Source organism: Apostichopus japonicus, chromosome 10 (assembly GCF_037975245.1).
Source record: "Apostichopus japonicus isolate 1M-3 chromosome 10, ASM3797524v1, whole genome shotgun sequence".
Taxonomy (NCBI): domain Eukaryota; kingdom Metazoa; phylum Echinodermata; class Holothuroidea; order Aspidochirotida; family Stichopodidae; genus Apostichopus; species Apostichopus japonicus.
In genome coordinates, this window is record NC_092570.1 from 18,210,588 (window position 1) to 18,224,108 (window position 13,521).

Sequence of the window (13,521 nt, forward strand, 5' to 3'; positions counted from 1 at the left end):
ATGTTCTTTGTATTTAGGATTCCATCAAAACTGCAGTTTTTGTAGAAATATGAATTTCCTCTGTGAATTTAAGCAAATTAAATATTGTTGAGAAAAACTTGAGAACAACAAACTAGCTATGCTCAATTGCCATGACATCATTCACTTTTATGTTGCCAGAAACTAGCACAATGTATCACCAAATTTTAATAAATCATTCATATCTTTGGCATAGAAATTACAAAGAGGATTTGGTTTTGGCTTAAAAAGTGTAAACCATCTTCAAGATGTTTGTCAAGTGTTTTTGGAATCAAGGAATCAAAATGTTGATATAAGATGTCATTTCTCAACTTTACAGAAAATTCCTCAGAGGTCACAAGAAGGAGGAAAAGCCTTTCCCAGAGGCGTCCTTTGTCTGCATATGGAAAGCTAGGACATATTTCTCATGAGGGAACCCCAGAAAAATCAGTAAGTATCAATTTCAAGGTTATCTACATGAAAAAGTTCAAAGAAAGAGTTATGAACTTTGTCAGGAATTTGTTTAACAGGACAATATACTTTTGCTTAATGTGGGTGTGATAGGGAACAAAAATGCTCGAAAGAAAGTCTGCGTAATTTTCTTTCACAGTTTGAAAGAGATCAGTTTATTTGTTGGCTTTGTTTGGGCTAGTCATAGTTTTTTAGTCATAGTTTGTGCATGCTCCCTCCATACAACCAAATTGGTGCTGTTGGCACTGAGGGTCATAGGTGAAAGGTAGCCTGAAAAATATGAGGGTGGAGGAGGGGGAGGGGGAGGGAGGGGGAGGTGTTATAATGTGTTATAATTAAGTGGTAGCGTATCCAACATGACAGGTAGCAGTGAGGAAGGGGTTGGGAGAAAGAGTTGGAGAATACATGTGCCTTTGTTCACATGATTGGTCCATTGACAGGGTTGCACTGGGGGTCTTCTCCCTTATGCTACTTCTGACAGAGCATGAGGCTATGCTTACAGGATAGATGGATGTAGAGAATACTAACACATTCTTGTAAGGCGGAGATTGCTACTGTAATCACTGCCGTTCTGTGTATAATTTGCTCTCCAAAATAACAGACTCACTGGAATGTTCAGCATCTCGACTGGTGACGTACGACGGATAATTCATCACATTTTGTTTGTTTTTCAGCCGACTTCTCCACTGGCAAAGCTGGAGCAAAGAAGAAGTTCATCTTTTGACGCTCTGCAATTAGTGGCGGAAACAGAAAGCCCTGAAAAATTGCCACGCAGTCGGTCTCTGACGACGTTGAACGAGGCAACTTCACAACCTCCGTCCAGTATCAACAGAACTCTCTCATTACCTGCTGGTGAGAAACATTTATCAAATGCTCCGAGTAGCAGGTGCATTTGGAATGAGGAATTTTTCGGGAGGCACCTGCCACACATTACTGAGAGAAATTAGGACATTTATTCTCTTATATTTAGTTGTCTCTGAAGGAAAATGGTTTGAACAGATTTCTGTTGCTTCAAGGTCTGTTTTATCAAAGGTTTCTTCAGAAATTAGCCTCTCCTCGCTAACCTCTGAATGTGGTGGAAGTTGTGCATTTCATCGCCTTGAAATGAACATATTTTTAAATACTTTAAAGGCAAACCATAGTCTATAGATTTATATAAAATTGTTTTTGATGGTCTTCAAATATCTAATAAACTGTGTTTGGTAACAAGATAATTGGATGTGAAGTATTATAAACCCAAGCAATTTTAATATTTCACTTTTATTGATGCCTTTTTGCCTCTTCTTACCCATCCATTGCCAATCAGGCAAGCTTTCTATGAGGCGTTTTGATAAACTGCTCTCTTTCCTTGAAACATTTTCAGGTTTAGGTGACGATAGAGAGCTGCTAAGGTGCAAGCCAAGATACAGAAAGCTTCAACACAAGTCAAGGAGCAGGCTCTCAGAGGTAAGTCTACAAAACAAACCAGATCACCCACCCCCTTGCCCCACCCTTCAGAAGTAATATCTGTCAAAAGTCTGTCAAAAAGATTTAAAAAAAACTTTCGAAATGTGCACATATAGAGCAGAACGAATGGACACCTCCTATTCTGTATTTAGGGATCAGGGAGAATGAAGGGGATAGAAAAGGGGTGCAGGGGGAAAGGATAAATCCACAGTATGGAGGGGGGGGGGGTAAAGACTTGTCCAAAGTAATAAAATGCTGATGTCACCCATTGACCACTCCCTTCCCATTCAACCTACCTGCATGCTCAATGATTATAGACCATAAATTGTGAATTAAATAATGATTATTTGTGCGGAAATTTCACAGTATATAGTGAATTTACTGCAGATTAAAATGCTAGTAGAGAGGAGAATGTGAGATACATACAGAGTGAAAAAAGAGTGAAATAAGGAAAAGTAAATCAGGTTTTACACGAAGGAGATTAGGTTTTGTGACTTTGGTCCCCCCTACTCCTTCCCCATTCCCCTTTCAAAAGCTAACGGGAACAGTTTCCTCCTTCATTGTACTGAGTAGAACATTTGATGCTATTTATAGCAAGGCATGGATTTTATTTATTTTCATACACAAAAAGGCAAAAAAAATTTGTGGCTTCATTCTGGGATGTGTTTAATGATATTGAGGTTTGATATTGGTACTGTAGCTTCTGGCTAGCACTCCAACAAAGAAATGTTTACATAGGGATCACCAGCATAGGATATGTTTACATAGGGATCGCCAGCACAGGATTCGTTTACATAGGGATCACCAGCACAGGATTTGTTTACATAGGGAGCATCAGCACAGGATTTGTTTACATACGGATCACCAGCACAGGATTTGTTTACATACGGATCACCAGCACAGGATTTGTTATCCTGAAGCCACTCATCATATGAATCCTGTACTAAGTAATGATTGCTTTGCTTATCAAAATAAGTTTAAAAACTTTTTCCAGTCAGATATCTGTTTTCATATTACTAGCAACGATTATTAAATTTAATTAATAATAATTTATATCTGCTTTGTTTCTGTATCGGTAGTGTTATGACCAAGAGAATGTGCCAGTCTTTGCAGAAGCAATATGGGATAACGTCAGCATGGATGAATCAGAACTGGTCTTTCAAGTTGGTGATGTCATCGAGATAACAGACACGACCGACAATAATTGGTGGTGGGGGCATATCGGTAGTCGAGAAGGATGGCTACCCGTGGCATGTGTTAGGGTAAGTGTCAAAGGTCGGCTTGTGGTCATATTATATCTAATGCTTTACATTTAATGTATTGTTTTCACTCAATCAATCAGAAGACATTTATATAGCGCCAAAGTCAACAGAAATTGTTCAAATGAGCTAAATGTACTATAGCGTGTACAACTTAGCCTTGGTCATTGGTAACTTGTCACACCTACACACCAAAGTGTGCGCAATTCAAACAATCTCTCCTGGGGCGGCACCACAGTGCACCACAACCATGTGTCCCCCTGGGGTCTTCCCATAAGGTGCAGCCACAAACCGATGCACGCAACTATATTTACAAGTTACCTCACAAGTCTGCATTTCTACACCTGGGTGAAGAGAGGCAATGGAGATAAAGTGCCTTGCCCAAGGACACAACGCAATGATCTGGCCAGGGCTCGAACCTGTAATCCTTAAATCACCAGTCCACTGCCTTAACCACTTGACCACAACGTCCGTTTAATGTTCTACAGCTAATGCTCTCATGAGAAAGAACATCATCGTAAGGAATCGCTATAAAGCCTGTTGGAATTGTGGATGTAGGTTAGGTATTTGGCAAAGATTGGATCTTAATACTGGTCATCTGGATCTACCTGAATGAGTACAAGAATCTTTTTAATCTTAGAGGTTAAATATGGTTTATATTCTCAAGAGAGGTCAATGTTAATGTTTTAGCATCTGAAGAAGACCCTGCTACGGTCGAAACCTCAGGCCCACTTTACTATAACACATTGTCATACACAGGCTCTTTAGTGGTTAAGCAGTTTGCTAACAGTTTTTGCTTTATTTTTATTTTTATTTAAATACCATTTTGTCAGCAATGCTCAAAACTTGTCAATATTTTGTGCACTCTACTATTAAATGTTCTCTATGTGGCATTTAGGAAACACTAAAACCTGTTGGCTTTCTGGTGTATCCAGTTTCCTTTCTGATTGACATCAACGATATGGCATGATTCCATGAGACTCGATTCCGTGTATATTGTCAGAAATAAAGTGAGAAAGCATCAAATACAAGGAAGTGTGAAAGATAACACTTTGAACTTTTCTTTACTTTTGATTACAGTTGTAACAAAGTTTCAATTTCACAGTATATCACATTTCAGTTTAATCCTTTCCTTTTGAGCAGTGAACGCTGTAAAAGAATCCTTACGGCAAAAAAATAAATCATACGAGAAAAATCAAAGAAATTGATCCTTCAAGTTTGTATACGTCCATGAATACTGTGGATCAGGTACTCTGATATTTCATATTTATGGGAACATGGATGGGTTTCATTATTCTCTTTGTGCGAAAATGCACACAGGATTTTGATTGATAATTTTTGAAAGATTTCTAGTATGTGCAGTAATTTGAAGCAAGTTAGTTTTGTGTAGTTGTAGGAGGATATCAGAAGACCAGAGTAGGGGTTGGGGTAGGGGTTACTGATCATGTTAAGTGCATAGATATGGTTGAAGAGGTAGGGTTTACTGATCATGTTAAATGGATAGGAATGGTGGAATATTCTTCAGTTGGGTAGGGCTTACTGATCACGTCAAATGGATAGGAATGGTGTAAGATTCTTCAGTTGGGTAGGGTTTACTGATCATGATAAATGGATATGAATGGTGGAAGATTCTTCAGTTGAGTAGGGGTTACTGATCACGTTAAATGGATAAGAATGGTGGAAGATTCTTCAGTTGGGTAGGTTACTGATCACGTTAAATGGATAGGAATGGTGGAAGATTCTTCAGTTGGGTAGGTTACTGATCACGTTAAATGGATAGGAATGGTGGAAGATTCTTCAGTTGGGTAGGGGTTACTGATCACGTTAAATGGATAAGAATGGTGGAAGATTCTTCAGTTGGGTAGGTTACTGATCACGTTAAATGGATAAGAATGGTGGAAGATTCTTCAGTTGGGTAGGGGTTACTGATCATGTTAAATGGATAGGAATGGTTGAAGATTCTTCAGTTGGGTAGGGTTTACTGATCACGATAAATGGAGGATAGGAATGGTGGAAGCTTCTTCAGTTGGGTAGGGGTAATACTGATCTCGAAACATTGTCAGCCAGTTTATCCTCAAGGTGTGCAGTTGCAACTGGAAAGATTGGAGTGAAGAGCAAATAAATGACATCATGAGTGGAAATTGTTGATTCTCTTATAGGTAACTAACTGTGACTCAACAGCGTTCATTACTTGATGAACATAGATCTATAACTTTGAATGCCCTGCTTGAAATCCAGTTGCATTTACAAAGTAGAGAATTTTACCATGAAGGGACAGAAGGCCATCTAAAATTTGATTTGTGTAGTTCATTTAAACATGAAACCTTTCACTGATGTTATTGACAGGGCATTTCATCAATACCTCCAAAATGGAGACAAACTACAACAGTTCATCATGTCTGGGATCAGAGAAGTTTTTTGAAAGTGTTTCAAAAGGCGTTGAGTAACTGTCCAGTAATCAATTATTTAATGTGTATGTGTTGAAGATGTGCTGCTTGTTGTAGGATACTGATTTGAGAATTAAAAACCTCTTTGGATTCCTTAATTCATTCAAATTGTTTGCCTAAACATGGATAGCAGTATGCAGACTGCTTCACTACTAACATGGGAGAGCAGGCTTTTCTTGATTGACTGTGAAGTCTCAACAAGCAATCACACAGTCACAATAATTATCTTTTCAATAATCACAGCACACAGATACCTTAATACACTCAAAGCACTATCTTATTTGTTCATGCATTAATCATTGTACAGTTTTACGTCTTTTGTGTATCATTGTGTCCTATTTATAAATTTTGTAATTTATACTTGAAGAAAGAAATTGAAATTGAATTGAAATCACTAGCTCAAGAAACCATACAAACCACAAAAGGAAATCCTAAATCACAGTACATGATTAAATGGAAGAAGTAATATAACACTTGGATTAGCTGTAAAACAAACTTGATGGTAAGGAAAAGGAAACGTTAAAGGGGGACAATCTTAGTTTGATTTAAGGTAGAAAGTGAGGAGCTTAACCAATGTTGGTTGCTATAGTAAGTTTTTCAACTACTTAAGATGGATTAGCATCAATATTTAAATGAAGCTGGTTACAACCAAGCAAGAGTAGTTCCTTTGGCAGACCATTATCCTTGAATCTCGAGTTAACTTTTTACTGACGGTGGGCCGAGAACGGTGATAGCATGTGTTTCAATGATTAATGTTACACTATACACCTTTAACACAGATCCAGGAAGCTTTCTGGATTGTGTTACATGAATATGATATATGCAGTGTCTGTGTCTGATCTTTTAATGGAAATTTTAATATGATATGAAATATGCAATAGTTGATGAAGTTTGCACAGCTAAGCAGATGGTATTTGATCAATAATGCACTTTAAGTTTGAAGTAACTGATACAGCTTGGTAAAATACCGACATGCCACACAAGTAATGTTTAATAGCAAGATATATATATATATATATATATATAGTTATATATAAATGAAATTGTAGATACATATAACATATTTATATACTACAGTGATTCTACTGGTGTGTTAATGCGTATGTGGTGACAGTTATACAAAGCCAATTTATACGCATTAACACACCAGTAAATTCACTGTTGTTGAGTGGTACAGACTTCAGTCTGTGACACAAGATCCGGGGGTTCGATTCCTACCTTCGCCTGATGAGTCCCAAAAAAGGACGAAACCGGTCGGAAGTGGAATTTTTCTGGTGTGTTATTCTTTATTTATTTACTATCTATCTGTCATACCACTTGCTACATGTTCATTATATATACATATTATATATATATTTCACAGAATCTTGTCTAAACAATCATTGCTCTCTCAAAATTAACTGAAATCAAAGTTGAAAGCTTCTTCATATATTATTTCATATCGTTCCATGTAAAAGTGACTGTAAGTTGCTCTTTCATTTTCAGCTAAGAGTGGGGCAAGGAGAGACTATTGAGGACTGCATTGAGAGGCTCAGTCAAAAACCACTTCTGAATGTCAAAAATACCAATACAGAGAAACAGAGCAAGGGCAATATGAGAAAGATTAGTTTGAATCTGCTCAGCAACGACCAAGTCAGAGCAAATGTGGTGCAGGAAATTCTCACAACGGAAAAAGACTATGTCAAGTTACTCCAGGATATATGTAAAGTAAGTTGATATGCAAAGTTTAAATGAATAGGAATGAGTATTTCACTCTTTAATCCACTTTCAAAATCACTAGAGTACTTGTACTAGCTTTATAGATGGAAGGGATACTCAGTGTCATGTATTAATACTATTGTTGTAACGTTAGCAACACCTTATGTAATTTTCAACAAGTCTTCTCCCTTAGAAGTTTTAATTAAATTTCCTATTGAAACAGGACTCTTTGTCTACAAGAGTAAATTTGTTAATTGATATTAAATTTGATATCCCCACTGCATTTATATCTCTGAGAACATGATTAATCAGGATGCTTATTGTTTCTTCCGTAACAAGAACGTAACGCAATTAACTCCTACATGGTACACCCCTGTTAGGATCTTCACACTTAAATTAATATGATGGCTCATACTTCAAGGCTATGAGAAATAAGTCAGTGTGACCTATGGCAACTTCAGTAATTGTCTTAAATGTGTTCTGCTTCAGACTATGTCCCACTTTGGAGGGAGGGGGGGGTAGGGAGGGGGAGCAGAAAGAGACTAAGTTGAAAAACACAAGTCAATCTGTAATACGAAAATCCATCATAACCATAGTAACAAAAATTAAATCTTAGGAAAACTTCATTAACCTTTTTTCTTTTTTCTTTTGTTTTAACAGGGTTTTATTTGTCAAGCTACAAACAAAGAAGACATCTTTACCAAACAACAAATGACAGTTATATTTGGAAATATTGAAGAGATTTACAAGTTCCATCAATCTTTCCTATCATCTCTAGAAAGTTGTATAGACACTGAGATGCCCCACCTTAGCGAAATAGGAGAGTGCTTCCTAAGGAATGTAAGTACAGATCTTTCCTCTCAGCTGGTCATAAATCATAAACTAACAATGAAATGAAATATTTCATATACATGAGTAGAGTCATGGACTAGGATAGGGGCTTTAAGAATATCTTGCTTGACCAAAAAATTAGGCCCTCAGTCTTCAAGTTCATGCACTAAACGGTTATGTTGTCTATAGGCTTGAGCACCCTCTGTACCAACCTATACCCTGCAGATTGCTGAATTAAGGGTATAGTGTTTAAAGTGGGTCTCTTTGACACTTTGTTCCAAGCAGTGTTTCTCTTTATCCCTTGGAAAAATTGAATTCAGCACAGATAGAGTACAATATTTCAAATCTCAGAGTATATTAGATTATGACAATATTAGTTACCATGGATCCAGACTTATGTGTCGAAGTAACAGGCTCTAAGGTAGCATATGCCCATTAAAAGCCCCATTGACTTACACACTAAATCACAAAAGTAAGGTGGTCTTTAAGTCTAGATAGAAGTTCTCACTATATAAACGCTACCTATCACTAGATAGCTGACAAGTTGGCCTTTCATCGTAAATTTTCCGTATCATGACAATGCAGACTTTTTTTTTGCTATTCGAGCCTGAAGTGTTCGTCACTTGTAAACTAATCTCTTCACTCAGTAGTAAACAATTTTCATACGCTGCTCCTGGGAGGCCTAAAGGGAGCTAAAATTGCCTCAATTGACCCAAGTTTTGCACCACATGTACTTCTATTCGTTCTCTTCAACATGCAAGCTACAAACAACCAGATCCTGATTGATAATATATATCAAAATAGATGTTCTCCTACTCCATTTTGGCACTTTTCCTGAGTATGCCAGGAGTATGCCACCTTATGGTTTGACTGGTGTGAATAGCACCAGAGAGATTAGAAACACTACTTTTCAAGACTACCAACAAATAAATCTCACTCTTCCTTTTTTCTCTTTCAGAGGGAGCAATTTCTACTATATAGCAAGTATTGTAATAACTACCCATCAGCTCTCTCAGAACTCAAGGGCCTTTACAAGAAGCCCAGAATAAGTCAGTTTTTGGAGGAGTGCCGTATACAACAAGATATGATTAAAATAACTCTTGACGGATTCCTTCTGACTCCCGTACAAAAGATCTGTAAATATCCCTTGCAACTAAACGAACTGCTGAAATACACCAAACCCGTCCATGCCGACCACAGACGATTGAAAGATGCATTCCAAATGATGAGAGAGACAGCATTGGATATTAACGAGAAGAAGAGGCAGGTCGAAAATGTACAGAAGATGGCCGATTGGCAGAGAACTATAGCAGATTGGGAGGTAATAAAGCTTCATCTTCTAAAATTCATCGATTTCTTTAAAATACCACAAAAAATTAGTCAAGCAATGTGTCCATGTGGCCATGTTGTACTCTTCCTAGGATCATTCTTTAATACGGATTCTGGACAGAAAAATTTGTAACATTGTGGGTACTGCTTGAGGGTTTGACCTGTCAAATAAAGTTGACCCCTTGCAGATGCATTGTGGGATGTCACACGGAAGTGGAGCATAGGCAAATAATTGACGCATATCTTTTGAAACTTCTTGTATAATCGCCAGTTCTTGAATATGCAAGGATATCTTTCTATCAAATTAATCTTTTTTCTTCTTTCGTTCTCATCTATCAGGGTGATGATCTCCTTGCCAGAAGCTCCAAACTCATCCACTCTGGAGATGTTCACAGGATGACAAACAGGAGAAAGTTTGTTCTCAGAAGACTATTTCTCTTTGACCACCAACTCATCATCTGTAAAAAAGTAAGCCTCAGAAAACCACCGGAAATATTTGATACATTTGAGATCATTGATTGGTGTATCGATACATTGAGAGCATTGCTGTGATCAAACTTGAAAGCATTGCTACACTGATACTAGAGAGCTTTTCCTGCCATGTAAACTAAAAATTATTACATATAGCGAAGACTACCATGAATGAGAGCATTACTACTTAAAGCATTACACCATTGATGTATTTAGAATATTAAAGCAATGCTACTTGAGAGCATTGTTTAGAGCATGAATACATTGATATCTGGGAGCTTTACTGCTTTAGAGCATTGAAGTAATGCTATTTGAGAGCATTGCATGATGGCTGCTCCATTGCATAGAGAGCATTACTACAATGATATTTGAGAGCATTACTACTTTAGAACATTGAAGTAATGCTACTTGAGAGCATTGTATGATGGCTGCTCCATTGCATAGAAAACATTACTACAATGATATTTGAGAGCATTACTACTTTAGAGCATTGAAGTAATGCTACTTGAGAGCATTGCATGATGGCTGCTCCATTACATTGAGAGCATTACTACATTGATATTTCGGAGCATTACTGCTAAAAAGCATTGCACCATTGATTCATTTGCATTGAGAGCATTTACTATGTTGATATTTGAGATTGAGAGTATTGCCTATTTATAATTGAGGACATAATTTTGTGTGTGAGCCAATGCTCGGACTTTGCCTGGGTTAACCTGACACGAAGCATGGATATCTATGTATTTTAACATGCCAATGATACATCAGTGCTGTTTATACATAACATTTAAACTTAACGGAAGTGAATATTTCTTATAAACCCGTATGTGTTCTAATATGATTTGTTGGGTGCATTTTGATACACACCTTTGTAATGGCCCTATTTATCTACCTTTTTTTGTCTTCTGCTGCTCATTTTTCCAGGATTTACTGAAAAGGAATGGATTTGTATTCAAAGGAAGACTCAACATGGAGGAATACGAAGCTCTAAGTCTTGACGAGTCCAAAGGTTTGAAAATAAAATTTGATCCTTAGTAATCTTACTGTTGCATATAGGCCTTTATGAGCCTGCGGAAGGAACCATAGGTAGATTTGAGAGACACGGAACATCTTAATAGCAGGTTTTAGTGTATAGTATGATTAGGGACATTAGGCCCTAGGCTAAAAAGTCATAAGAATACATTTGACTAGTCAAGTGAAAGACCCCAAATTGTTTAATATTTCTGATTTGCAGTGGTGTTGCCGCCATTTAAGTTAAACTATTAACTGAACGAAACATATTAAACGTTTACAGAAATTGTGTTTTCCGTTAATGGCCAGTCAGTCCTGTCACCTAGCATTTCTAGCAATTTGTGGAGAACAACATCTTTTGTAATGTAATTCTACACATTTGTGTTTGAAATATTTGTAACGGTACAGGCACAAGTTATGTAAACTTGATTGTAAAATACATGCTTTGCATACATTATATAAAGTGAAAAGTCTCAGTCTGGTGGAAGATCTGACCGCTCACTTTTGCAGTGAATTTGTGCTATGAAAGAAGGGTTTTCCATGTGCTGTAGTAGGCTCAGTAGGACTGAGTGTTTACAAATTGTCTTGGGCTTCTGCCAAGATTGTTTCCAAATTGTCTTGGGCTTTGCCAAGATTGTTGACAAATTGTCTTGGGCTTTTGCGAAGATTGTTTACCAAGAAACAAGTGTCTATGGGCTAAGGGGATCATTACAGCACAATAGTGAAAGATAGACTTGTTGTTTATAACAATAAAAATTATAACAGTAAAATTTGTATATGTCCTGTCTTATAATTGTGAATGGCATAGTTGTGAACAAGGAAATTGTGGAAAGCAGGTGGGACCTGTCCGTGAATAGCTCCATAGGCAAATGTGGCTACATATACATTTCTTAAATCAGGGAGCTTGAGGATGTTAAGATCTTTGAAAAGTTTACTTGTATGTTCATTATAATTGGCAAATGAAACTTGTCTAATTTCTCTTTTAAATTAACTTTAACTCCCATTGTGTGTCTTTTGCTGCTACAGATACGCCAGCATTTTCATGGAAGCTTTCCCATCTCAAAGATGACAGTCTCTCACTGACCTTTGTGTCAAGGACCAAAAATGACCGGGACGTTTGGATGGAGGCTCTGGAGGAAGAGAGGAAAGTAGTCATCCATTTTGAGAAAACAGGTAAGCAAATACACATATTTAAAACAAAGTGTTATTTTTGTTCTCTTCATCATTGTGACAGCTCAGCTCCTTGCAGTGACTGTTAGAGTTTGACATCACATTATCATATCGGAAACTTTCCCACTTTGGAAATTGTCCAGTAATAGTTGGCAGTGGTAGTAAACTTCTTTTTGCCCTGTATGACACAGTTTCTGATTGTAGTCTTCATCACCCAAGTAACTAACTATCATTATCTTCTCTCTCCCCCCCCCCTTTTATATTAGTTATTTTTCCTGCTGACATATTTTATGACTCCTCTTTGTAAATTTGATATTTATATGATGGAATCAATAAATAAATGATAAATATCAACTGTGTTCACAGTTGTATTTCCTCTAAGGTGTAACAATATTAACATTTGGTAAATGTTGGATATCCTGCTTGACTAGGTTTGTTTTGTCAATCATTGTCAATTACATAGTGCCATTACTATTTGGATTATTGGATGCCTGTAAAGACATCACATTCGTACTCTTTGATTCCTTGCTGGAGGCAAAGGAATCTTTGCAATGGTGATGGTGCGATTACACATACTTGTAAACATGGTATCTCCAAAATTTTGTGTGGATTACCTTCATACTTGGTATGTGGATCTGTCTTATTGAGCAAAAGAGCCCTTTTTGTCTCTAAAGGTCAAAGGTCATTTGATGTCAATAGGGGTCAAAGTCTGAAAAATTTGTAAACATGATAACTCAAAAAGTACATCTTTGTTGAACTTCTTGTTGAACATATGTGGTATGTTGATTCAGCTTAGCAAGCACAAAAAGCCTATCAAATTGGTAGATCTATGTCAAAGGTCATGTGAGGTCAACAGGTGTCAAAAGTCTGAAATCCTTGTAAACTTGATAACATTAATTAATCTGTGAGTTCTCTGATGATAATTTGTTTTGGTGAACATAGTCAACTTCAGTTCAGTTTTGTTTTGTGAAGGAGCTCAATATTCAATAGGTTTTCAACAATACATGAAGTCATCAAGGAAATGAAATCTCCTTCTAAGATACTCTTGTGTTAGGTGATTTAAACAAACTAACTGGCCCTTATTTTAGTTTTTGCACTCCCAGCTTTAAGGGGTCAATGGGTTATCTCAAAATGGTCTCAAAATTGGCTAAAGGGTTCAACATGTTATCTCAATGGTCAAAAACTTGGCCTCATTCTCTGTGATATATATCAGCTGACTTTTAGCATTGGCAGAAGTTGTGAAATATTTCACAGTGAATAAACAAGGCCATGTAACGCTCATTCATTAATAACAATTATTATAGGGATGGTTGGTGACAGAGCTGATTTGCTAGAATGTCAATTTGTTCATATGAACAACATCTATGTGTCTATATTTCACATAGGAAGAC

General features: G+C 37.0%; 1 protein-coding gene across 3 annotated transcripts in view; it reads left to right on the forward strand.

The window, feature by feature from the left end:
* LOC139974737 (uncharacterized) overlaps positions 1-13,521 on the forward strand; it is a 117,367-nt gene that overhangs the window by 100,056 nt on the left and 3,790 nt on the right. For all 3 annotated transcript variants that reach the window (XM_071982119.1, XM_071982118.1, XM_071982120.1), the window contains exons 6-15: positions 338-447; positions 1,143-1,320; positions 1,832-1,914; positions 2,994-3,176; positions 7,106-7,327; positions 7,979-8,158; positions 9,108-9,470; positions 9,818-9,946; positions 10,874-10,958; positions 11,987-12,133. In XM_071982119.1, coding sequence (XP_071838220.1) covers positions 338-447; positions 1,143-1,320; positions 1,832-1,914; positions 2,994-3,176; positions 7,106-7,327; positions 7,979-8,158; positions 9,108-9,470; positions 9,818-9,946; positions 10,874-10,958; positions 11,987-12,133 — 1,680 coding nt within the window. The remainder of the gene's footprint in view (positions 1-337; positions 448-1,142; positions 1,321-1,831; positions 1,915-2,993; positions 3,177-7,105; positions 7,328-7,978; positions 8,159-9,107; positions 9,471-9,817; positions 9,947-10,873; positions 10,959-11,986; positions 12,134-13,521) is intronic.